The sequence below is a fragment of the Dipodomys ordii genome, unplaced genomic scaffold (genome assembly GCF_000151885.1).
Source record: "Dipodomys ordii isolate 6190 unplaced genomic scaffold, Dord_2.0 Scaffold98, whole genome shotgun sequence".
NCBI classification, from domain to species: Eukaryota; Metazoa; Chordata; class Mammalia; order Rodentia; family Heteromyidae; genus Dipodomys; species Dipodomys ordii.
In genome coordinates, this window is record NW_012267314.1 from 8,605,802 (window position 1) to 8,633,102 (window position 27,301).

The 27,301-nt window shown below is 40.7% G+C and overlaps 1 protein-coding gene across 1 annotated transcript in view; it reads right to left on the reverse strand.

Moving 5' to 3' along the window:
- Positions 1-27,301, reverse strand: part of Utrn (utrophin) — a 425,608-nt gene that overhangs the window by 292,626 nt on the left and 105,681 nt on the right. Inside the window, exons 4-19 of the mRNA XM_013026944.1 lie at positions 25,830-25,922; positions 24,244-24,321; positions 23,556-23,648; positions 20,981-21,153; positions 18,976-19,091; positions 17,509-17,669; positions 15,355-15,561; positions 13,797-13,978; positions 13,089-13,239; positions 11,855-11,974; positions 9,190-9,291; positions 5,852-5,959; positions 5,391-5,570; positions 3,817-3,986; positions 3,197-3,320; positions 1,061-1,148 (exon numbers count right to left, since the gene is read on the reverse strand). Of these exons, the coding sequence (XP_012882398.1) occupies positions 1,061-1,148; positions 3,197-3,320; positions 3,817-3,986; positions 5,391-5,570; positions 5,852-5,959; positions 9,190-9,291; positions 11,855-11,974; positions 13,089-13,239; positions 13,797-13,978; positions 15,355-15,561; positions 17,509-17,669; positions 18,976-19,091; positions 20,981-21,153; positions 23,556-23,648; positions 24,244-24,321; positions 25,830-25,922 (2,146 nt within the window). The remainder of the gene's footprint in view (positions 1-1,060; positions 1,149-3,196; positions 3,321-3,816; positions 3,987-5,390; positions 5,571-5,851; positions 5,960-9,189; positions 9,292-11,854; positions 11,975-13,088; positions 13,240-13,796; positions 13,979-15,354; positions 15,562-17,508; positions 17,670-18,975; positions 19,092-20,980; positions 21,154-23,555; positions 23,649-24,243; positions 24,322-25,829; positions 25,923-27,301) is intronic.

The following is a 27,301-nucleotide window of genomic DNA, read 5'->3' on the forward strand; positions in this document are numbered from 1 at the left end:
CAGTCCTCGGATCTCAGCCTCCTAACTTGCTAAGATTACAGGTATGACCCACCAGCACCTAGCTCTTCAGACTCATTTTAAAAGTTGAAATCTTGCCTTCTCTAAGCTAAAGACACTGCTGGCTACAGTGATACTAAATAATGATAAAATCACACTTTTCATCTTTTAAAAGGAAAACTGCCTTTCTTTAAAAATAATTGCTTTTCTCCCAGAGTTATAAATGTAATATTTCTATGGAACACTCAACTATTCTGCATTGTAATTATTGTATTGCTTTGTATTTCATGTTTTTTACACTCATGACTTCAGAGTTAAGTACTTGTACACCAAGAATTGCAATCACCTTTCTCTTATTGTACATGCAATGTAACAGCATACAGTTTTGGGGGCTTAACAATATTCCTTCTTTTCTTTAATAAAGGATATTTATTTGAATTTAAAAAAATCAAAAGTTAAAATTACTGTTATCTGATTTTTGCTTTGTTTTGTTCTTGTCAGTACTGGGGCTTACTGGTGTTTTACCACTTGAGTCATACTGTCAGCCCAGCTTTGTGCTGGTTATTTTGGAGATGGGGACTTTTCGGGTCAAAGACAGCTTCAAACTTCAGTCCTTCAGATCGCAGTTCTCTGAGTAGTTAGGATGCCAGGCATGAGCCACAGACACAGCCTGCTGTTGTTTCCTTCCTCCGTTTCAATATAAGATTTTGCTCTCTAAAAGATTCCAATGCCTATAGGCTGGGAAGGTGGCTCAGTGGTAGAGTGCTTGCCTTGCATGCATGAAGCCCTGGGTTTGATTCCTCAGTACCACATACACAGAAAAAGCTGGAAGTGGTGCTGTGGCTCAAGTGATAGATTGCAAAAGAAGCTCAGGGACAGTGCCCCGGCCCTGAGTTCAAGCCCCAGGGATGGGGAAAAAAAAAGATTCTGACGTCTAAAAGTAACTTTTTGAAAAGCACTTTTCTAGCAAAACAATAGCTGCAGGGCTACATGTCTGATATGTCAAACTGCAAGTGTCAACACTACAAATTCTAGGGGAAAAAAAAAGAATAAAGGGTCTCACCTTTGCCCATTTGCTCCAGAAGAATTTGTCCAGTTTGGTCTAGCTCATCCAGGTGGGGGCTTCTTTCTGTCTGCTCCTTTTCTAGTCCCTGGAAATAAAGGCCCAATATAAGAACACTGAAAACTTTCTTCTCAATTGTGCTATTTTAAATGTTTATGTTCAGTGTCCCTCTCATATGGCCTTTAGGTATTTCAGATTTACCTACAAGAATATTACAATAAAAAAAATGTTGCAATCCCAAGAGACATCTCAGTATTCCACAGACAAATAAAAAAGTACAATGAAACATGGTGATAGAAACTGTAAAACTTTAGTTTTTTGGTAGGCCTGTGGCTTTGTGATTGTGTGCTTGCCTAGCATGCCCAAGGCCCTGGGTCTAATTCCCAGCCTCACAAAACTTTGTTTCTTTTACAGTAGAAAGTTGTATAGTAGCCAAGTGCTGGTCTCTCACACCTATAAACCTAGCTACTTGGGAAGCCGAGATCTGAGGATTCTGGTTCAAAGCCAGCCTTGACAGGAAAGTGCATGAGCTCTTATCTCCAATTAACCATCAAAACTGGAAGTAGAGCTGTGGCTAAAGAGCTCTAGAGTCCCAGCCATGAGCATAAGATACAGCATCAGGTCTTCAGTTCAAGCCTCAGTAATGGCTCATGCATGTGCATATATGCACTAGTGCACATGCACACATGCACACACACAAAATTGTATACTATAATTATGAGTTTCTATAAAGAGGAAATAATTGAAATCAGTGTATTGTATGATACCTATTTGCAAACACAGCCTGAATATTTCACACCATAAAAACAGTGGTTTGAGTCAAAAGAACTGGACATGGTATGCTAGAGTTCAAGAGATATTATCTCTTAAGCCTCAGTCTTATTTGTGAGTAGCACTGTAAGTCCAGGGTCCAATGGACACTTCAACCACAGCCCATTTCGCACCTTTTGTTAAATACTATCAATATACCTTGGGACCTGATCCAAAGTATCTTGTTCTTTATGCTTGAAGAGTGGATCTTAATTTTAATTCATTCCTTGCTCAGTATTTGTCTGGGACATTGGTTCTATTAAAGATAACTAAAAATCTGAAGAAATTTAAGGTCCTACTATCAAGTAGTATATTATTTATCCTATAATCTACACATATCTCCCTAGAGACTCAAAATCAAGTTTGAGGTCAAATAACAGCAATGTTGTCTAAATCATTCCCATACTATATTTCCTCAGGGAAATATGACAAGGAATGAAGTCTGCCCATGTTCAGTACAGATATCTCAACCTAGCTCTAAAACCACAGATACATGACCAAGACACAGGTGAACAATATTCAAATGAGGAAGGCTGAAGGATGGAGGATATGTGCAGGAGGAAACTGAAGAAGCTACTTACATATCACAACCCTTTCATGGATTCAGTGTCGCATTTGGGATGTGGCAAATTCAAGTTCTGTTTTTTAGAACTTTCTGGAAATTTTTTACCCAATGTTTCTCATCTGAGGTTATTGAATCTGCAGGTGCAGAGCCCAAGGGTATAATGGGGCTGAAGATACTTAGTTTTTTAAAACTGTGTGTCTTTTTCACCCCCCAAAGAAACATAGTTTGAATAAATTTTGAGATTTGAAACAACTAGACTGCTGTGTTCAGAAGGCAAAAATCTCTGGAATAACTCAGAGCTATAAATTACTAGTTACTGGATTAAGGTAAGTCTAAATGAGGTTTTACAAGTAATGGGAAGTGGAGGTGTGGCTGAAGTGGTAGAACACCATCGTTGGGCAGAGTGTGACACCCTGAACTCAAGCCCCAGTCCTGGCACAAAATGAATGAATGAATGCATGCATGAATGAATGGATTGGATGGATGGATGGATAAATGAATTTTAAAAAATTTAAATTATAACCAGATCATGTTAGCAAGTGTTTCCTACTGTATAACATCAATGGTTCAAAGGGAGGGGTCAATTTTCTCTACACAAGTATCTAATGAAGCTAGACTGAAAGAATTCAGTATTCTACAATGTTCTGAATGTATTTGCCTACCGCTACGTTTATTTCACAGGAAGCTTTTGGACCCCATCTCAGAAAGCTTGACCTGATGAAGTATTTTATTCGCTAGAATACTTTGGTTGTAAGTGTTACCTTCAACTTCTTTTTCAATTCTGAAGTGTCTTGCATCTTCTTATACTCTTTTATCTCTGTGGTCTGAATGGCAGTCTTGAATTTCAAAATCCAGTTCAACAGCTCTGCACTCACTGTATCAAACCTGAGTGAGGATTCAGATATTACCTTCTGTCATTTCTTTCCTCCTGTGATTTTACTTAGCTCCAGAAAGAACAATACAAACACCCATCTAATGGCGGCCCCAAAATGACCACCCAGAAATATAGCCAACCCAGTAAGATCCTATCATTACAAGTAAGAATATAAATAGAGTAACAATACGATCCTATTAATAAATAAATGAATAAAATAATCACATGACTTTTTTTTAACTTCTTTAAGAATCCCTTGCAGACTTGGTTAGATAGTAACAGGAAAACCAAAGCACAAGCATTCCTAAGTTGAATGGCATCTTTTGTTCAATATGTAATTATCAAGCCTTATTATAACCCAGACACTGAGCTCAACAAGGTATCAAGGTGAATCAGAAGCAAACCTCAGCCTTTGGGAGTTTCACTCATAAGCAATACAAAGTAACCGCGCAGGAGAAAAGAATGTGCTATTGTGCAGTGCGGGTTTGGAAACACTGCTGCACTCACTTTTTCTTAGCCTCCACATCCACGTGGATCTGTCTCTTCTTTGGGGGAGGGGGCGGGGGCAGCTCCTGCTTAGACTTTTTCGTGGTGACTTGTTCTCTTAGGCGAACGGTCTCCAGAAGATCCTTCTGAGGAATCTGTGCCATCCCCAGCCTGGCCACAGCCTGAGTCACCTGAAACAAAAAGGTGAGCAAAACGTTTAAACTCTACAGAAAGAGCTTTAGGCTGGGAATGTGGCTTCGTGGTAGAGTGCTTGCCTAGCATGCATGAAGTCCTGGGTTTGATTCCTCAGTACCACATGCACAGAAAAAGCCAGAAGTGCCACTATGGCTCAACTGATAGAGCCTTGAGCACAAAAAGGCTCAGGAACAGTGCCCAAGCCCTGAGTTCAAGCCCACAACCAACCAAAAAATAATTTTAAAAGCAAAAAAAAAAAAAAACCAGAAAGAGCTTTAAAGGGACTACACAGCACATACCAGCTTCCTTTTGCACAAGTGTAATTCTAGGGTTCTCAGTGTGCAAGTAGTCACTGTGTAAACACGCTCTCATTCTAACTCCAACATCTCCCCCCCAAATTTTGTTACCCCCAAAAGTTTTGTCATCCCCCAAAGAAGTTTCATGCCCCTTAATAGCCAAATCTATTTCCGGTTCCCCCAACTCTTAGCAACTACTAATCTATTTTCTGTCTCCTAGGATTTGCCTATTTGGGATACCTTATGTAGATAGACTGGTCCTACATTCAATCAATCACATGACTGGCTTCATTAGCCCAGAGTAATGTTTTCATGGTTTATTCAAGTTCCGTGCTCTACCAGGTGTCAGCATCTCATTCTGTTTTATTACCAACTAATATTGCATTATATGGATATGCCGCATTTGATTTACTCATTGATTTGATCATTGTGAATAATGCTGCTGTAAGCATTCATGTCTAACACCAAAATGTCATCTCAGTCACTAAGTCTTCTTTTATGGGGTCGTACTAGAGTTTGAACTTATGATCTTGTGCTTGCTAGGCAGAGTCTGCCATTTGAACCATATCCCATGTCTAGTCATTTTTGCTTGCTTTCTGTTTTGAAAAGGGTCTCATATCTTGCCTCTGCTTTATGCTTCCTGTGCAGGAAGAATGACAGGTACAGCCCATCATACCCAGCTTTAACCGAGATGGAGGTCTCACAAATATCTTGCCCAGGCTGGATGGGCATTATGATCTTCCCAATCTCAGCCTCCCAAGGAGCTAGTAATACAGGGATGAGCCACTACACTCAACCGATACAGTAAAATATCAAGAGCAATATGATTACTTAAGATTTCAAAATTTAAGAATATTTATTGTACATCTGCCTAAATGTCATCCGTCACTACAGATTAAACTACTGCTATGAATAAGCTTTTAGAAGATCTAGTAAGATCTTCAGAAAACTGAGGACGTTTCCATGTGTCAATCGTTTATCCTATCAGGTATAAGGAACTAATAGCTTATCGTATCTACTCCTCTTTTCTTTTGTAAGAACTAACACACACCGGAATGTGTACACTTTTACTTTACAAGACAATATACTGTTTCAGAAAGGTACCTGGTTGGAGGAATCTTCTAGTCTCTGGACCAAAGAATCCCATCTCTGAGTCAGTTCTTCGGAGTCGCTGTTCATCTTCTTAGATGCTGTGGGATTCGCAAGTAACTGACCCACATCCTGGCCGATCTCGCTCAGCTGATCCAATGTCTGGCGCTTCATTTCCATGTCTTCCTTCAAAATCTAATATTTCAGATATTTATTAAATGACTCTCTCTTTCCGTAAGCTCCTATCTTCCTGTTCCCCAGTCAAGAAATGTCCACACACACATTGCATAGAAAAGTTTGCATGTTCGGCTGTCCCTGGGGCTGAAACAGAAGACTCCTGGTTTTGCTCACTGTGTGCGGCTCCCTAGCACTGGGTAAAATAGCCATAACCTGCAATCATGAAGTACTACCCTTCGACCCAAAGGACTAAGATATCGCAGGTTTACAACACACACGCTGACCAGGCCAACACTTACAGCCAGACGCCGAACACTGACACTGAGTTCCTTTTGGTCTTTGAAATTGCTCGTCTGGATTTTATTCAAAGCTTCTTCTTTTTCAATGAGCCACGCTTTTAACAAGCACTGTAAGTAATGACAAAAGTGGAAAATATATCTAACTCATCTGAGAATCTAACTCAAGTTCTCAAATCTTTATTTCAAGTTTTACCTTCTGCTCAGGGATAAGAAAGACGTCAAGCTCCTAAGTAAGATCTTGCAAACTACTCAGAAAAATATGTTTTTAAAACCATTATCTTTAATAGATCTATCTGCCATTACCCCCATACCAAGATGATTGCAAGAGAGTTTCAGTGTGCCCCAAGTTTAGGTTTAGGCCCTCAGAATGGTGATTAGTTAGATCTAAATCATGAACATGTATAAAAACATGTATAAGGTCATATGCATCTACACACACACAAAATTGACTTAAGTATGGTATGCTTGAAGGAGGATAATTCTACTGATGTACCTGCTCAGAACAGCTAACAAACAGCTTCACAAAGTGAATACCAGGAAGCTTGAAACATGTATGGTCAGGGGAAGCAGATAAAAAGAGGGAAGGAAGGTGGCCAAATGTAAGCCTTACACTCAATATGTATATGTGCAAATGGACTGAGGTAACTTAAGGGATGGTTGGGGTGGGGAGCGATGGGGGAAATGATGAAAAAGGTGACACGGATCGAAGCATCGTATTCGCACACAGACATGTTAAACTGAAACCCCTTTGTACAGCTACTTAAAATAAACAAGCACACCAAGAAAAAGCAAACAGAATGAAACTGTGTAAGCCATAGAGTGTCATGGAGATCACTGCGGATGCTGCTTGCACAAGGAATTAATGAAGCCCCGCTGTGTCCTCAGAGAGGACGTTAGTACAAGAGCCAGGCTGTGCCCTCCCGGCTACCTGCTTCATCACGTGATCACTCTATCTTGTGGGTACTCCAACCATAAATGCCAGCTGTCCTGATCTGACAGACAACCCAGGCCATGCAGTGCCGAGTTTTAGTCTCCCAAACAATAAGGTATTTAAGCTGCTTTTCAGCACACTTACCCAGCTGTGGGTATTTCTATTAGAACCACAGAAAAACAGACTGATGCAGTAACTAAACCTAAATCTCAGAAAGGCAGATGGATGGAAAATGCTATGCCCATAATCCAAGTCTCTCCAAAAGAATCCTATCACAAATCTAGAAGTAGAGGGAAGCTCAGAGATCGCATTGTTCCAGCCTCTCTTTTTAGAGACTGGGGAGATAGAAGTCAGGTTGAATGTTGGAGATCCACTGGCTAATGGGTGACCAAATTAGATCGAGGACTCTCCTCCCTAACCCAAGGTCTTTCCATGGCTCTGTGCAGAAAACAACACTAATGGTCAAAGTTCTAAGTCACAGAATGAAAGGAGAAGGTTTGCAATGGTCTGAAGCCATTAATAACAATATTTAAAACTCATTGTTCAAACCTTACTGTTCCTCAGGGAGAAGATATTAAATAATATAGAGATAACTTTGAAGAGAAGTGGAAAGCAACTGTGGCTGCATTGGGGTAATTCTCCCCAAAATGGAGCATGTTCTACAGAAAGCCTTTTCTACCAAACTAGGGGAGGGAGCAATCTTGGTTCTGTATTGGCAACTGGAATCATTCTTTCTCAACGATCTCATTAATTTACTTAACAACTACTTCTCACCTCTATATTTCAATGGGGAAAAAAATGGAGACAAATACAGATGCTCTCCTCAGTCTCCTATCAGACATATCGACATGCACATGCTTAACCATCAAATAGAATAAAAGGTGCAGAGAGTATACACATGGGTGCACAAAAACACACACACACACAAACACACACACGCATGCATACACGTATGCACACAAATATAACTGCAATGCCCTATGCTAGTAGAAAGTGAGGTTAATATAAAACTTCAGGTGACACAAATATCCAAGATACTAGCCACTCTAGTTTTATAGTATTTTTTAAATTATAACATTATTCTGGTGTTCCCTGGCAAACAATGTCTCCCATGGTCACGGGAGCCTGAACTCTTAACTCTTCTATGTGACTCTCTGATTTGACTGAAGAGTTCCAAGTAGATGTAAATATTGGTAAAGTACAACATAAATATTCCAGAACACACAACCAGTTCATTATGCAATTTAAAAAAAGATGAGGGGAATGTAGTGATTGATAATTTATTTGGACAAACTTTCCAACCTAACCCTGGAGACATATAATTTACCACTGTGTTTAGTAAACCACAAAGCATCTTAGCCATGGTTTCTCTATCTCAAGAAGAGAATACGGCTGCTCATTATGGACGGAACTGAAGTGTTCTTAAAAGAATCGAATCGACGCTGAAAGGTAGGGATAGAAACCTGCTGATTTACAAGACCACGACTGTCTGGCCTTCAGGGAGAAAGGTTACATTTCTTTGCATTCTGTTTCTATGGCTGCTTTTCTATCAGAGTAGAGTGTGGCCCGAGGTCACCCACTCCAACTGAAAAACGAGAGTGGCAGCTCTGATTTTTTGCTTCATTTCCTGTGCTGATCTCTTCTGGAAAAAATATACCAACTGAGGGTTTTATGAAATGCAAGGCCAAAAAATAGTTGCTCATTCATTTCCATATTTATCCTAGTGAAAAGTGAAGAAAAATTCTTGTACTTTAAGGTTTAAAATGTAGGGAGTAGATTTGCTCATTAATTATTTATTGAGCACAAATCATAGGCTAGGAGTCTTATTGGTACAAATTCAAGTACACTGCCCAATATATAGAATCACTTTACAATGTTTAATCAATTGAGGTCATAGCATGCCCATGCACTAAGACTTTGAATAATGAACACTGATCAAATTAAATATTACTAACAAGGAGTTATATGACATGATCTTTATGGCTGCACAACTGATTGCAAAATAGATAGAAATCTGATTTTTAAAATAATAAACATCCGGGCACCAGTGGCTCACAGCTGTAATCCTAGCTAGTTAAATGGCTGTGTTCTGAGGGCCTTGTTTTAAATCCAAGCCAGAAAGGAAAGTCTATGAGACTCATAGCCCCAGTTAACCACCAAAACACTGGGAGCAGAGCTGTAGCTCAAGTGTTAGAATACCAGTAAGAAAGTTAAGGAACAGAGCCTCAGCCCTAAGTTCAAGCCTTAATCTTGGCACACACATGCACGCACGCACAATTAATAATATTAATAATTATTATTATTATATATTTTCCTCTCAAAGAAGACAACCTCATTCTAGTGTTATAATAAAAGATGAGCTATTTTTCATTCTATCTTTGTCCCTGAGGATAACAGGGTTTCATACCTGTTCTTCCAATAATTCCTGCCACAATATATTGATTTCTTGTAACCTGTTCCAGCGTTCTTCAGTCCACCGGCACACAGCTGTCCAGCGCTCTCCGAGTTTCTAGGAAAGGAGGAAGCCAGCCTTTGTCAGCACAGCCCAAGGAGGGACTAGCTCACAAGTCCACTGCTCTTTATTTAAAAGAAGCAGTGTATACAAAAGTGTTATAAAAGTTGACTTTAAAAATTATGCAGGCTAATTTAATAAATATACAGATGAGAACACCTAATTTCCACAGAATTGACTCATTAACTCATTTCACTTTTCTGAGCTACCGAGCAACACAACTGGAACTTATACCTATCAGGAGAAAGGCGATCTACCATGCACCTCCCATTTCTCTATTGTTATTCAAGAATGTCACGTTTTTATGTACATTGCGAAATACAGCAAAAGTCTCTAATTCATTTGTACTTCAAATTATTCTGGTTATAATTATCTTTCAGAATAAAGCAAGTAGTCAGCTGTGGTTATCCAAGCCTAGAATCTTAGCTACTTGGGAAGCGTGACCCACAGCCAGCTGATCATAGTTGGAGGCCAGCCCAGGCATAAAAGCTTGCATCACACCATCTCAGTCCACGGCTGGGTGGCGTGACCTGCCTCAGTCACCCAAGCTATGGGGAAGCACAAGGTCTGGGTGCAATGGTGCCTGCACCTGTCACCCCACGACAAAGGAAAGCACGAATGGAAGACAGTCATCCAGGCTGGCACAGCATAAAACAAGACACTATCTCAAAAACAGCCACTGCAAAAATGGACCCATAAAGTAGTAGAGTGCCTGTCTAGTAGATCCAAGACCCTGAGCTCAAACCCCTGAACTGCAAAGACAAGTTAAAACAAAAACACAATACATACTGAGAATGCTTTTGTTCGTAGTAACCTAATTAGGAAAAATGTCCAACCTTACAATCACTATGTCTTCAGTGTGAGAATGTGTTTGATTACTATAAAACAATAAAATGTTTAATGATTTGCTTGGTTTACATTACAGGATGATCCAGAGCACACCCTGCATACTGGACAAAGAAATCTATTTAACTTTTAAAACTCATAATCCTCCCAAAATAAAAATTGTATTTTGATTTTATAAATGCTTAACAAATGATAAAATGTCCTTCCACTTTCTTACTTGAGAACATGAGTTAGTTAATTGTACTGTTTTGATATGGCATAAGCTTTTCAGAACATACAATGGAGAGAATACAAAGCCAGCAGGCAAGTCTCCAGCCACATCTCAGCATAACTCACTGTCATCTTAGGAGATCCTTTCACTTTTCAACTTGTTTCCTCACTACTAAATATTCAAGACATGAGTAGCTACCTCGCATATCATTGATACACCTACACACTACGACTTCAGGGAAGTCTCAAAGCCATAGGCCAACTTTAAATATTACAAATAAAAAGGAATTTCATATGGTGAAGTTACATTATTAAAGAATTGGCAATGTCCTAATAGGTAATCCAAGCACTATTAAATGAAATACCAATACATCTCTTTATGTAGATGGTACCCCTACCCGCAATCCCAGCTACCTATGAGAAAGTGAAGAGGACAATCACGGCAAAAAGTTAATGAAACCTGATCTCAACAAATCAGCTGGGCACAATGGTGCAATTGTCACTCTAGCTATGTAAGAGACATAATAGGAGAATCAGGTCCAGATTAGCCTGGGCAAAAATGTGAGGCCATATTTGAAAGACAAGAAAAAAAAAGAAAAATAGAAATACTATTGCTTTGTGGATGAAGGAAGGGGAGGAAGAGGAAGGGAAGAAGGAAGGAAGGAAGAAGAGGAGGAGGAGGAGGAGGAAGAGCAATTTATTATGCCTCCCAAAACTATGGAAATCCATGTGTGAATCTACCAAACAAACAGGATATCAAATCCTACATGGCCAAAATTCCCAAATTCTAATAAGCATCTATATTTTCTTCACAATGTACACCCACTGTCCAACCTTTCCTCGCAGCAGAGATTCAAATCTTCTCAGGACTGGAATCTACATTTTCACAAATTCTCCCCATGATGCCATGAGCCAAGTTGCACTCACTTCCTGTGTTAATACTACACACGGGAAGCTGTCCAACTACCCCCGTCCACTCACCGCAAGAGCCGAAGTAAGGGAGCCCTACCTGGGTACTCCTAAACCCCACATGCTGCACAACTCCACATGGGAAGTACAGTCAAGGACGGATGTGATGGTTTGTCTTCCAAATCATGTAGGAGTTTATAAAGAAGGTAGAAACTTAATGTGATTATGGTGTGTAGGAGCAGGCTATCTGCACAGGTCTAGAGATTAAGCCATTAGAGTGGCGCCACCCTGACTGAACACAGTCTTTGTAGGGAGAAGGACAGACACTACACAGGTAGACCTATGTGTGCTCCCGCAATGATGGAATGCAGCCAACGAGGAGCCTCAACCAGCGCCTATTCCATATTGAACTAAATAGGCCTCCAAAACTCAGCTAAACAAGCCTCTCTTCCTTATAACGTAGCCTGTGTCTGGTATTTGGTTATGATAATGGAAAGCTGAATAGCACAGTAGGTTTTCCTTCTATCCTGGGTAAACAACGGGGCTGATCATAAAGCCTGCTGCCCTCAGCGGCCCTTGCAACACAGGCTCTTACCTGCAGCTGGTCTTCCAGAATAGCCGTAGCACTCTCGCCACTGTTTTCATCAACTATGACCACCATGTGAGTCAGGGAATTTACCTTTACCTGCTCAGCCTCAAGATCATTTTGCAAACTCTATAGAGAAAAAAAAATAAGTTAAAAGTGTTATGTCTACCCTAACACATTTACCTTTTTAAAATCCACTCCACTGTCAATAGTCATTAAGGGCAGCTAATGAGGCACCATATTTAAATTTCCAATCATTATCCTAAGTGTTCTAGTAATGGAACAAGCCTGTTATACATCTTTACATCTCGGTATGAACCCAAGCAGTGTGAAAATTCAAAGCTGATAGCAGATCGCAAATGGTTTGTCATCATTTGTATTCCGTCTTTCCCCCACCAAATCATAAAAGAGCAAGGGGGGTGGTCTAGACTAGGAATTAAGACCAAAAAAAAAAAAAATACAGGGAGAATTAGTGAGTAAGAAACTCCAAATATACTGAACCAGAGATGTAGCTGGTCCAGTATAAAGAAACAGACACTAGAAGTCTATCTGCTATGCAGAAGCTATTTTAATTAGCTACTCAAGAAAGCAATTAAAGACATATGGAGGCCTTTCCTTCCCTCTTCGGTAGGGAAAGTACAGTCATCAGACACCCGCGGAGAGGTAATTTGTTTAAGCACTATCAACAGTGGTGTGAAATGCCTATTGAATAATGTTTAATGTAGCCCTAATGCTTTATTAATCCATTATATAGATGTTTCATTGATCAATAAAGTCTTTAATCTACAGAAGTTATTTTACACTACTTTTGCTTATCATAACTATGAAATCTGTGAAATGTTTGTGAACCAATTAAAATATCCTTCAAATCCCACCTCACCCAAAGTCCTTCTGTTCCTTCAGAAAAGGAACAGAGGATTTGCCTTAAAAAAAAAAAAAAATGGAATAGGTTCATCTCAGGATTACCTTCTTAACCCATACCTGGGACCAACATCTAGGTTTTTCTCAACGACTGGCAAGTCCAACCTAATGCAAGCTATGCACGTTCACAAGAAAACCGTGCACACCTACATAAAGTGGTTTTCTGTACCTGTGCTGTCATCCCTGGCTCAGAAAAGTGAAATCCCCACATGAACTCCATGCTAGGACAACTCCACACTGATAGAAGCCATGGGCCCTGGGGATGCTAATGGCTGCTCTTTCACATCAGAGAAGGTAGGGAAGAAACAGAAGGTAGATTTACTTTGTGCTCTTCAAGCAGCTTTTGCAGGGATGGTAAGTCATCCTCAAGGGGACGGCTTTCCATCTTCTGGATGCGATCTTCGGTGAGGGTTAACCAGGCCGAGAGCTGCTGCAGCTGCTTCTTTTGCAGATCCATCAACACGTCGTGTAGCCTGGCAAGGGAAGCAAGTAAGGGACAGAGCAATGTTCCCACCTCTGGTTCCCTTGCCCAGGTATCAGAGAGACAGAACAAGGAACACAGCCCTGAGAGACTACGTAAATAGCATGTAGTCTGTAAGTACAGAACCCAGAAAAACAAAATCTTTCAGTCCACACAATGCAATCACAGAATGTAACAACAACCTGCATTCATCTCTGATGCCTTGTTTGTTCAATCAGGAATTCCTGCTTATTAAATAAGTGCAAACAGTAACGGACTGTATCACACACAACGCATGAAATCAAATGGACCACAGAAAGACACTGGATAACAGGTCCACATTACATGATCCCATCCTCATATTCAGTTAGCTTTGCCAACGTTAGTCCAACTGCCAGGTTGCACGGGTTCCTGTCCGTGTGAAATGCCTCTCCCCTTTGCACCCACTTCCATTTCACAACTCTGACCTTTTAACTTGGCAGATGAGGATGGTGTCGAATTCCAGCACTGTGACACACAGAACAGAGAATGTCACCAGGCTAGTTCTACCCGGGTGAGGGTGCCACTCACCGGGACTGCCGCTCCATGCTCTCCACCCTGAGCGCCTCCCATCGGGCATTCAGCAGGGTCATCTGTTCCTGAATCTCAAACTCTTCTTCATCCGACAGAGTGCCTTGTGTGATCAGCTGATTTCCTGCCTGCAGGACGCTGCCCACGCTGCTCTGGTGTGCGGTCAGCTCCATCATAAAAGCCTAACAAGTGTGCAGACGTAATGATGAAATTGCCCCCAGGTAACTGTTGTAAGTCAATTTTAGAAGGGAAAAAAAAAAGACATCTAGCAAGTACATCATGTTGATTGGTGAATGGGCTGCTAACTCGAGATATTACTAGTGCGCAACTGAAATATCAATGCCTTGAAGAAAGTAGCCTAGTAGAGGAACCATCAAGTACTCTTGGATGCAATGTTTGTAAGAATAAGCACCAGTGTAAGTCAACAGAAAAATACATCAAGGAGAATGAGGCTATCATACTTGCTTCTTAAAATGTATAATATTTGTTTCCTAAAAGTGCTGCTGCTGCTACTAAGAGATCATGAACGTGAAATCAGGAACAAATATAATAAAGAAAAATACCGTATTCATGTAAGAGGAACTGTTTATGGGATATTATTATTCTTTTGGATCCAAAATAGCATATAAGATGTGTCAAGAACTTTCCTACCTATACGAAAACTTAACCAGGCCAGGCACAGTGGTAAGCATAGAATCCTAGTTACTTGGGAGATGGAGATCTGGGATTCTGGTTCAAGGACAGTACAGGCAAAGGAAAGTTAAGGAGACTCTATCTCAGCCAATGGCTGGGCATGGTGGCATGCACCTGTCATACCTAGCAAAAAAAAAAAAAAAATGGGGAAGCAAAAACAGGAAGACCACATCCCAGTCTGGCTCGGGCAAAAAGCAAGACCCTACCTTGACAACAGCCAACGCAACAAGTAGCTGGTGGTGTGTTTGGAGTGACAAGAGTACCCACCTAGTAAGCGCAAAGCCCTGAGTTCAATCCCCAAAACCCCTTTTACCACATCCACCACCACTACACAAAGAACTGCATAGCTATTCTCCACATATTCAAAATCACTACCCTGCAATATAACACAATCTTCAAAATAGCAAGCAACACTCATTACATAAAATTATATAGGAACCCTGAGTATGACATTTGCTTAATAACATATAAAAAAATGAAAATAATCACTTCCTGGAAAACACTCAAGATCAAAAAAAGATTTGCTATTTTCATTAGTCATTCTGCTTCCTCCCTATGGTAATACGCTTGACAAATGGGCAGAGCTGAGCACTGATTTCTGTCAGTGGTTCTATAAAATACCCACGTTACCGGAGGATTAACATCTGAAATCTGACTGTGATGCACTGAGTCACCAACAACAATTTCCTAACAAAGCCCTCTTTGAACATCACAACTAAAATACTTCATGACCTTTTGGCGGATAGAGTTCAAAACAACAACCACAACCACCAAAAATGCAAGTGGAAACCCTTGCTGAAGGCAAGGAGCCTACAGCTCACAGATCGGGGCTGCTAGATCTCGCTCATCCACGACAGATATTTACTTCATGGGTGGCAAACTGGTCTTTGACCTCTTCTACATCGTCGGAAATGTCATCCTGCTCCTGGAAAGTGTCCTCAGCAGACAACAGCCAGGTGAGCACTTCTTCCAGGGCTATCTGATAGCTGTCCAGATCCATGTCCACCTCAGTGACCGTGCGGGGGGTCTCGGCTAGGGGACTGGTGGAGTGCTCCCCCACCAGCGATGTGTCCTATAAAAACAGAACCAACTGTCACCAAGATGCAAGGTGCAGATCAAGAACACACGGTGTGTACCACCACCTCATGTTCTCAGGACAAGAGATACAGGGAAAGAATTGGGAGTGTTTATTCCATGCACACGGACAGCAACATCATTTCAGCCTCAGAGATTCTGACAGAGCTGGAGAGAGAATTGGAACACAAATGAATTGCTGAACAAAAAGACACAACTCTCTGCCAAGCTAGGAATCCTGGGCTGTCACCAAGGACTGTCATCTGAAAGTACCCAGGGTGAAAGCAGCAAGAGGATTTCACAGAGGAGCGGAAATGTGTTGGATCTTGAACAATGGATGTAATTTACAGAAAGAAAGAGAGACCAGCACTCTGCTTTGACCCCTGCTTAAAATGGTCTCACTGAATCTGACATGCATTTTGCCATTACATTCTTTTTAATATTTTTTATTATCTTTAAGGACCTGTACAAAAACAGTTTATGAATACAGTGCATCTTAATCGATGTCACCCCTTTCCACATTCTCATCCACCCCTTCCGAACCCACCCCTTCCCTTACTTACCTTAATTTGAGGTTTTATGTATTGATTTTACTGCCATTTAACAAAGAAGTCCATGTGTACAATGCATCTTGAGCTGTGTCAGCCTTCAACACATTCACCCCCCTTCGATCCACCACTTCCCTTATAGTTCTCAATTCTGTGGTGTATACAATGAACTATTGCTTGCATCCTCCCCCCACCCCCTTCATTTTTCTACCCTTTGGCATCACCCACATCTCTTTGCAAAACCCATTTTCTAGTCCTTATTTTGTTGGGCTTTGACTTAGTCTTTTTAAAGAATGATACTACCAGTGCTCTCCACAGCAAGTTCATTTGTAACCCCTTGCTTACCACCCTGTGTGTTTAGCCACATATACAACCTGAGGTACTTAGTGCTTTGGTTTTAGTACATTTTCTTTTTTGAGAAAACGGTCCCTAGGTCAATTACTTCCTCAGTATGGTTTTCCTCTCTTTCCCCCTTTCTTTTACTCCTTTATTTCTGTCCCTTTCTCTTCTTTTTTTTTCTCTCTCTCTTCCTTCCTTTCTTCCTCTTTTCCTTTCTTGCTTTCTCATGGAATGCTCACGGAATAGACCTCTCTCAGACTCTTTTCAAGCAGCTGAGTTTTTATTTGGATATTTCCATGCACAAAGCACACCTATTGTGACTCTTGCTCTTCCGTTCCTGATCAGAGCAAAGCTCCTTTAAAACCTGCCTACGCTCTCCACATCCAACTCTCACCCCACAAGTTTTAAACAGAACTTTTCACATGTATATAAGTGAACAGACAACCATAAAAGACATGTTCACATGTCTTAACTGCTCAAGTCTATCAAAAGACCCTTTCACTCTGACTCCTTTTCCCCAGAAGCCCACTGCAAGGATGACAAATCCTTCTTTACATTAAGGATAGCTAGGATTACAGGTGTAAGCCACTAGGCCTGGGAAAAATGGGAAAAATACTTATTAGTGGCCCAAAAGACAAAAAAAAAAAAAAGAGGAAACCTAAAACTGACAGGAGCAAAATCACCTTGAGCACCTGACAAGGGTGTCAAAGATGGCAGCCAGGGCATGAGAGAGTGGTGGCCTGATTCAGGTCATGCAAAAGCATGGTTAATAGCCCCAGACCCTAAATCCACCCCAGGTATGTGAAGTAATGTATTTCCTTTTGAATAACGTTAGTTACGACTTTCTATTGACACACATGTGACCTACTTTCTATTGACATACAGCAGGCTAACTGAAAAATAGCATCTAAAAGTCATATACATGGAAAACTCAAGATATGCCACCTTTCCCCCCCCCACACACACACACACACACTCCGTGGAAATATTGTGCTCTGGTCCCTGTGAGAAAAGAAACGTGGCAGGTGTCAAGCAGTGTCACATAAAGGCGCCAGTACCTGTAGATGAATGTCTTCCTCCTCACACTCTCTCTTGTACTTCCTTGGGAGAGTCTCAACCTCACGGATGGCATCTATGCTGATTTGCTGAGGTAGCACCTCAAACAATGACGTTAAATACATGATTATCGATTTCTTGTCAGGAAGCTGCACAGCAATATCTAAAAATGGAAGAAAGCAAGAAGCAACTTAAATTAAATGTCCAAAATATGTGAACACTTCAATATTAGGTTATAATATAGGTCTCCTTCTTAACCATAAACAATACCTAATGAATCTCTATAATACCATGTTACAGTAAATTGCTGTGTCACATCATATATTATGAGAAAAGTTGGAGAAGACTGTTTACTTTTTTCATTCAGTATCCATTTCTTAAAAAGCTTACCTGGGCTAACCAGGATCCAGTATCTCATACCTATATTCCCAGCTAGTCAGGAGGCTGAGATCTGAGGTTGCAGTTTGAGGTAAAAAAATATCTGTAAGACTTATCTCCAATAAACTACCAAAAAGCCAGAAGTGGAGCTGTGGCTCAAGAGCTAGAGCACTAGTTGGGTATAAATGAGCTCAAGGACAGTGCCAAGGCCCTTTGTTTAAGCCCAGGAGTGGCACACACAAAAATAAATCTTACCTAAGCCAAACACAGCAGAACATATTTATAATCCCAACACTTGGGAGGCTGAGGCAGGATTATTATTTGAGGACCGCCTGAGGTAACTAATGAGACACAATCTCAAACAAAACAACAACAAAAAACCTTCTGAAAAAGTTTCCTCAGTGATAGCATGGCCTAGCCTGCATGAAGCTCTGGGTTTGATCCCTAGTCTTCCAAGAAAAACAAAATCTCAAAGACGAAGTAGAAATATTATAGCATAAAATAATGGTACAAGCCAAGCACAAGCCATTCATGCCTGAACGTAGTAGGACAGAGGCTCCAGGTCAGCCCTGTCTGAAACGTCTGAAAGACCCTATCTCAAAAACAACCAGCAAAAAACAGGGCTGGACATGCAGGTACAAGTGGGAGAGCATCTGCCTAGCAAGTATGGGGCCTTGAGTTCAAAATCCAGTGCAAAAAAATTTTTTAATAACTTTAATCAATGAATAGACCTTATTTACAGTACAAAAGTAAGTCTAGAACTCAACCTTATAACACAAGTCATACATAATATACATAATTCTAAACCAAACCCTGAACTGCTTGCTAATAAAGTATTGTTCTAAAACACAAATCTCAATTGATACATATGAGTATACAATGAAGTAACTGAATTTCTGTCTAAAAGATCCTACAGATGGCTAAATACAAAAGCACTCAAACATTGTTTGCAACAAACAGCTTACACCTACATGTCAAAAGGGAAAAAGTCAATTCCTATAATGCATTCTAGAAGAGATAAGCAATACCGCCTTCATGAATTTGAAACCGCAATGCAAAAATCAAGTTCCCAAGGAAAGGGTGAACAATACCTTCAGGATCTAACAGCTTTTCAATTCCCAAATACATCTGGGCTTGGCTGAAAGCATGTTCAAGTCTCTCAATAGGGGTCATTTGGACAACTCTGTCCCAGCTGAAGAGATCAGGTCTAAAATCAATAGGCAAACAAAATTTAATGAAGAAAGAACCAAGGTAGGAATTGATACCATCTAATAGATTCCAAGTTGGGATTCTTTTGTGAGGTTTTTCCTTAAGTGAAATATTTTTATATTCCAAAAGTTGGTCAAACATATATTATTTGAAAAGTAATTGAAAACCATAAAAATAAGAGGTACCACATTGTAAGATTCTTATGTTAAACACGCTGACTCAGATTTTGGGGTAGGCATTATAACCTCTGACTATATTTCCCAAAACAGTAAAATAAAAAAGATAGGGAGACTCTATTCAAACGAAAAAAAGAAAGGAAAAAAATACAGGAAGACTAAGGGAAATACTCTAACTCTTAGCATACACTAAGTGGTAAAAATGAACCTAAATAAACACATCAATTATCCCAATCAATGTGAACAGAATAAAATCTCCAATTAAAGATCAGTGGGCTAGAGACCCCCAGCAAATCAGGAGCTGAGGCAGGAGGATCGCAAGTTCAAGGCCAGTCTGGTTTTCTCCCTTTCTCTGCCCTGCAAAAAAAAAGACCAAAACTAACAGAATTTAAAAAAAAAAAAATCCAGCTCTAATTAGAAGACATTGCTCAAACAAAGGTCCCAGGAGGGTTTCTCTTTAATTATCCCCCTGCAAAGCACTATGACCTAGACTTTTATTGCCATCTTACTTTCTTTTCATCCCTCCCCTTGCATATTATGATGGCTTTGACTGGAAGTTGGTCATTTTCTCTGCACTGTGTTCTCGCATCTGAGACTTACCCACCTTCTGGGACTGAGTGCCTCCCTCAGTCCTGATTGCACCATTTCCTCCTTAACTTAATCACCCATTGCTCCACCACTCAGGCCACTGTAGCCACCCATATATGTAAGGGTCCTCCTTCCCTTTTGCCTTCTGCTAGCTACCAGTTCTATATACAATCTATGTACTCAGTTCTCTATTAATGTTGGCCTCCCTCTAGAAGAACACAAGACCCAAGAATTTATTTTTTTGGGTATGATGTGGAAAAGATCAACTTCACTTCTTACATAGAGATAACCAATTATCCAAGACCATCTGTTAATCTGCACCATCAACTCAGTTGTTTATCAGATTTTCTTATATAATGGGGCTATTCTTTAACTCATTATTCAGCCAGGATGAACTATCTGAAACTACTGTTTCAAATATCACAGACAGTCAAATATGACTAGGTGTGGTAGTAGATACCTGTAATCCCAAAAGTCAGGAAGCTAACTTAATAAAAAAAAAAACACCTCTGTCCAATAATACCAAACCAAAAGAACAATTAAGTAGTGGCAATTCCATATGGTTCAGTCTAGGTGGTATTACTGTACTTATTTATTGTGCTGAATACTCTTAATATAGCTTCAGAGTTTAGTTTCTTCTTAGAAAGTATTTCAGTAAACTGAATATTTTTGGACCTTTGGTTTTTTTATATACAAACCAGAGTCTGTTTCTAAGCTTCCTAAGAAGATCATGTGTCTATTTTCAGTAGTGAATATAGAGCTTTGCTTTACAGAGCTTTGCTTTTGCTATAGGAATAAAAATTGACACAGTCCTTTGTACTCATTGCTAATTAAGGCTGAAGAAGGAGTGGGACTGAACTATGCGAAATATTTTACAGCTTAACTTATACATATGTAGGAGAAATTGTGGACATCGCACTGTGGCATTTAAATTGTAAAGAAATATTTGGTGCTCGTTGGTCTCTATATGTCTGTCTTTCACGTTTTGGCAAAAGAGTGCAGAGAGGAGCGCGGGGGTGACGGGTAGGGACTTTGAGGAAGAGGAGCAGAGGAAGGGCAGGAAGGAGATGGGTATTTGCACAGCCCTGCATCCTCTCCCCTTCTGCCCTGAGGAAAGTCTCACTTATGTTGGTGGAGCACAGCATTGAAGGCGAGCCCATCGGTCCAGCTGGTGGTGAAGTTGAGGACGTTGACTTGGCTATAGGGCCTGGTTGTCTGCCGCACCCAGCTCAGCAGGATTTTCTCACTGTTGGTCTGCTGCAGGTCTGACATGATGTCCTTCATGACATCTTTCACCTAGTCAAGAGACACCACCGTACTGTAACCCTCTCCCCCCTAACCCCCGGCACGCCAACCATGAGATACACTGCCTGAACACTGCTCACACATGAGCATCTTCCCCTATGACGAAAACCCAACCTCTATTTTCTACAAAATGGGAATGGAAAGAAGCACTCTTAACTGTCAACCAAAAATGAAAAGATGAAATAAAGTTCCTTATAGTAGTATATCACTACATTATATTATTATATTTTAGCAGTATAGATACCAGTATAATTATATCCAAGGACTTGTTATTTCCTGTTATTCTAAACTAATCTATACATTTTAAGGTAGCTCTAAGAAAATGTAGACAGACCTACAAGCCACATCCAAAAACAATATCAAGATGAATAATTACAAGGAGAAGATAATAAACCTATTATAAAAGGTCATGAGACACTCACTAATAAATATAAATGAGTGGAGGGGAGAAGAAAGGGTAGAAGGGAAGGAAAGAGAAAAAGAGAGAAAGGGAAGTTCTATGCTACAAATAGAACGTTGGTTTAAAAAAAAAATGTGAAAGGAGGGCCAGGCACAGTAACTCATGCCTGAAATACCAGCTACTCTGAAGTGGAGATCAGGAGGAGTACAGTTTGAGGCCAACCCAAAAGAGACAATAGCCAATTCACACAGAGGGATATTCTGCAAAGCAAGTGGCTAAGTCTTCAAAAGTGCCCAAATGGTAAACTGTTCCAGATTAAAGACAACCAAAGAGATGTGACAAATGAATATAACCCGTGAGCTTAAATTTTCTTTTTCTTTTATAAAGGGTATTATTAGGGTAGTGGACAACATGTCCATGAAGCTGGGCACTAGTGGTTTGTGCCTGTAATCCTAACTACTCTGATATCTAAAGTTCAAAACCAGCCTGAGCAGACTAATCCCGGAGACTCTTACCTCTGAATACCAGCAAAACAACTAGCATTGTTACCCAGTAGACAATATGTTGACAGTGTAAGCAGGGACGGGATGGAAAAACTGGGAGAGAGTGAAAAGAGAGGGGAGACTGTCCAAGGAGAAATGTACTCATTGCCTGACTTACGAAACTGTAACCCCTTTGCGTAGTAACAATACTTAATTTCTAAATAAAAACAAAACAGAAAACTGAAATTAGACGTGTTGCTCCAATAAATAAATAAAGCACAAACTGAAAAAGAACAAAAGCAAAAGGCTCAGAGTTCAAGGCCCAGTATCAGTATCAGTAGGCAAAAAAAAAAAATCTCTATGAGACATGTAGGTTATATTTATTCAGTTATTTTCCTGATTAATCATTATTGATGATTATTGGCATATGATCATTATAGTAAAATAATCACAAATATTAATATGCATTTCACATTACTAGTATATGGCAGGTATGTCAACAACCTCTAGCTTTTTACAATGTTATGTTTCAGAAAACACAGGAAGTGTATTATGGCACCTTAAAGTGAAGAGAGGATATAAAAATATTTAGACAGAAAGAAAGAATGAGCAGAAGGAAACACAGGCACTTTCCCATGTAAGGAATCTGAAGAAGGACATTTGGGAACTCATTGAACTCTTCTTGTAAGCTTTGAGAGGGAGAGAGTGTGTGTGTGTGTGTGTGTGTGTAAAATTAGATCAGTTTTGTCAGATATTGGTAGCTCATGCCTGTAATCCTAGTCACTCAGGAGGCTGAGATCTGAGGATACAATTTGAAGCCAGCCAGGGCAGGAAAGTCCATGAGACTCTTTATCTCTAACTACTAAAAAAGCCCCAAGTGGAGCTGAGGTTCAAGTGGTAGAGCACTAACCTTGAGCAAAACAAGCTCAGGGACAACACCCTGGTCAAGCCCCAGGACTGGCCCACAAAAACAAGAAGTAGGCCAGTTTTACTAATTGACTATAAGAAAAATGGAGATCATTTTCCCCATGCTAGGAACCCAGAGCAGCTCAGCCCTTTCCACTTCAAACCCTTATGAGCTGAGCTCTGCTCATCCCAATCCACATGCACAGACGTAGCCCCAGGATCTCAGAACAGAGCCTTATCTGACAATGGTGCCTTTGGACACATCACTGAGGGAGGCTAAACATACTGTCCTTACGACAGGTTCAAGGGCACATACACAGGGACAACGCTGTGTGAACACACGGGACACCATCACAAGCCATCCGATCCCTGAGTGTTCAACAAGCAGCAGCAGCAGCTGGTGGAAAGACAGGGACATGCTCCGGTCGGCAGCTCCTAGAGCAGCCGCAACCCTGCTGACACCTGGGCCCAGGGCTCTTCCACTGACAGACAATGGGTTTCTGTGGATCAAGCTTACCCATTTGTTGGACTTTGTGATGATGACCCCCCTAGTAAATGAATACATGAAGAACACACTATCAAGAAGCGATTGGAGATTTTCCCACCTGCCAGTGCAAAATAATGCTCCACAGTAAGCCCAAAGTCAGCTTATGGTTTCCGTCCACGATGTCCGTGCCTCCTATATTCACTAATTCCACCTAGCAAAATAAAAATAAATAAATAAAAATGACTTTTAGGATAATTTCTGCCAAGAATTCCAGGTTTTTGATTTGGGACCTTTGCAAAACTATTTAAATGAGTAGTACGACAGATTTCATTTTAGGGGGATCAGATAAATGGAAATATCAAAAATATATTATTTAGACATGCATCACTGGTAGCTCACACCTGTAATCCTAGCTACTCAGGAGGCTAAGATCTGAGGCTCTCAATATGAAGCCAGCCTGGGCAGGAACGTCTGTGAGACTCTTAATCTTCCAATTAACCACCAAAATGCTCAAAATGGAGCTGTGTATCAACTGGTCTAACAGTCCCCTTGAGCAAAAACAATGCTCAGGGGCACTGTCCTGGCCCTGAGTTCAAGCGCCAATACCAGCACAAGAATAAAATTACATAAGAGAGAGATAGTATATTTATACAATGTATCAATAAAGCCAGCAGAAAGGCACATGACTGTTCATTCAGAGAAGAGGTTTGGACTTCGAAGAAAAACATCTTCAAGAACAAAGGGCAGCCAGTGCACACAGCGGGCACTGAGGGTGGCCGGGCCTCGGGGTCACTTCGGAAGCTTACACTGTTTTGATGCAGAACCTGGAGCACTCTGTTCACGTTATTCAAGGCGTGCACTCTTGTGGAGCCACGTTCTTTTGGCTGGAAAATAAAAGCACAAAAACAAGTAAACCCAGCATCCCACCTAATGCCTGACAAACACAGACCTAGAAATGCCCACAGAACAACAAATAGGTCAGCGCTTGAAGGCGCTCAGAACACCAGCCTGGATGCCAGTGCTCACAGAATGCCAAATCGCCAACTGGTATCATCTAACTGTACTCATGAGTACAGCAATTTACCTACATGCTGTAGGACAGAGCTGTTTCTAATCTAAACTGGCCCGGATATTGAAGGATCAGGAAACATGTGTTCTTTTATGCCTGCCCAGGGGTGGACACAGAACCAGGGGATCCCCAGGCACTGTCGCAGCCTCCAGGCCACATTTCCAGAGTCCGATCAGAGGAAGACATCCCCACTGGAGTTACAGTGGTCTAGTCAGCTTTTAGTTTACCCCACTGACTGATGCGGAAATGTCACTGACCTACTGAGTCAGCTCGACCAGCAGGGGCCTGGAGGGCAAAGGGGAGAGATCAGAAACCCAGGCTTCAACAAGCACATCACTCTTCCTAGACCTCATCCTGCCTCTGGTGGAAATGTGTGTGCCCACCAGCCACACCCTCCTTACCCACCAGCCCACACCCAGGGAGGACAGACTACTGTAAAGCAAGAAAGATGTATTTGATGAAGAAGCAAACACCAATACTGGAATCTTGAAGAAAAGTAGATGTCATAGATTTAACAACTCTTTAAGAAGCAGTTTAAAGAAATTGCCTACCACAGTCTTCTCTCTACCATTTAAAACACTATGCTGATCTATCTAGAACAAATCATGTTAAGTGAGGTAAGCCCAGCTCAGAGGGACAAAGGACCCGTGTTTTCTCTCACGCACAAAAGCTAGATCTAAAATACAACAGGACATGATAAATTATACAGGAATTTGAGACCAAAGGAGGATACTCTTAGGGGAGGAGCACAAAGGCACAATGCCTATGTGCATCTGATCATATAAAATACTATCTATTGAAATGCACTCCAAGAAATAGAAACAAGAGGTTCTTTCTCTGTTGGTGTTTTTGGTTTCTTTTCTTTTTGTCTTTTCCATTTATCTGTCTTTGGGAGAATAAGAGGATGTGCATAGAAATGGAGGGACAAAGGGTGAACAAATGCAGCAGTGGTACTCACTGGACACTACGTTGAAAATGGACTACACAACTTGTGGGTGGGGACAGGAGGGAAAATCTGGGAGAGTGAGGGTAGGGGTGACATTGTCCAAACAGAAATGTACTCTCTACCTGACTTATGTAACTATAACCCCTCTGTACATCACCTTTATAGTAACAATCATGTGTAACACTATGCTTTAAAAATCTATTCTTTTTTTAAAAAAATTAAAACCTGGTCAGGTAATAAGCATTTAAGGCAATTTTATCTTTAGTAAAAACAGAAGCCTCAAGAAAGCCTAAATACTGCTCCATCCAGGCTGTATTTCAGCCTTTACACCTCAAATGCCCACAGTCGGTCTTCAAGTAACAGATGACGCCTCTCACCAATGACACTCCTATGAGACCTTCTAGAAGATCCAGCAACTTCCTTCCATCTTTGAGGTCTGTAAACATATCATTGATGGGTGGTTTTCCACTCTGCAATTAAAAAGAGAGAGAAATGAAAAAAATCCATCTATGCCTACACAGAGTCAGTAGTTTCATGTTTTCCATTAAAATGTGGATGGGGGCAAGTACAGAAGCAGAGAATTCTGAGGAATAATCAATCTTTTAAGCAGAAAGATATAACTAAGTTTCCCTTTTTTTGCTGGTAATAGGATTTGAACTCGGGACCTTCAGCTCACTCAGCTGGTTCTCTACCACAAGTCACATATCCAGTCTTGCCTTTTTTTTTTTGGCTGATTTTCCTTTTTTAGATGAAGACTTTATTGCCCAGGCTAGCTTCAAACCATGATCCTCTAGATCTCAGCCTCTTGAATACCTAGAGTTACAGTCATGACCCACTGGTACCCAGGAAAATTGAATTTCTTCAAACAAAGCTGTGGCCATACTAGTACTATGACTTGACTATGATATGTATTCTCAGAGGCCAGCTAAGACTGCACTCCTTACTCTACTATAACAGGGTGACATCGATCAGCATTTCCATTTTGGGAGCAAGCCATCCTCAATGTAGTGCCAAGTGTGTATTTCTAGTCACTTATTTAACAATTAAAACATTTTTTGGCTCTGTGTCCAAGTTCAGTCCTGGTCCAGTATGTAGACTGAGAAAACTGATATAATTCCTAAACTCTTTGTCCCCACCTGGTAAATTCCATCAATTGCATAGACACACACACACACACACACACACACACACACACACACACACAACTTTTCACTGCATTCACAAGAGCTGGGCCTTTTCCCAACAATGTGATTGCGAGTCAGAAAATCGGGAGCCTCAGTTTTAAGCTCAGCTTGACCCTAACTACCTACCTACCTACCTGCCTAATAAATCCCACTCGGTGACATCACCTCTTCAGCTACAAGGTACTGGAAAGATCAAATAATACGTGTAAAAATGTCCTGAGAACTGTAATGTGAAATGTAACAGAAGTATTACAATCTCCTATCAAATTGTTGGTGTTGGGACACACAGATTGTCTTCACTGATTAGCACAATATGTAGATTTGCATCCGATGGAAGCCACGTCCCAGAGACGTGCAATTATGACACATGGGGAAGGAAGTATTTAATCACTGGATGGGGCAGGATGCATTTAACAACTCCCCCAAAGAAGAGCAACCAGACATATTCCACATGTAAATGAACTCAAGCATGTGATTTTCCTAGCCCAGTGCTTTAAAGCACGTCGGGTGTTTTTGTGGTTCAGGCTATAAATAGTCACTCTGGGAAAAGAGTCTGGAAATGTCAGAAGTCATCTTTTAATAAAAATTAAAATGGATTCATCTAAACAGTTAACCTCTTATTTAGATTTTTCTTTTACTCTTTACAAAGACTTAGCTGCACAGAC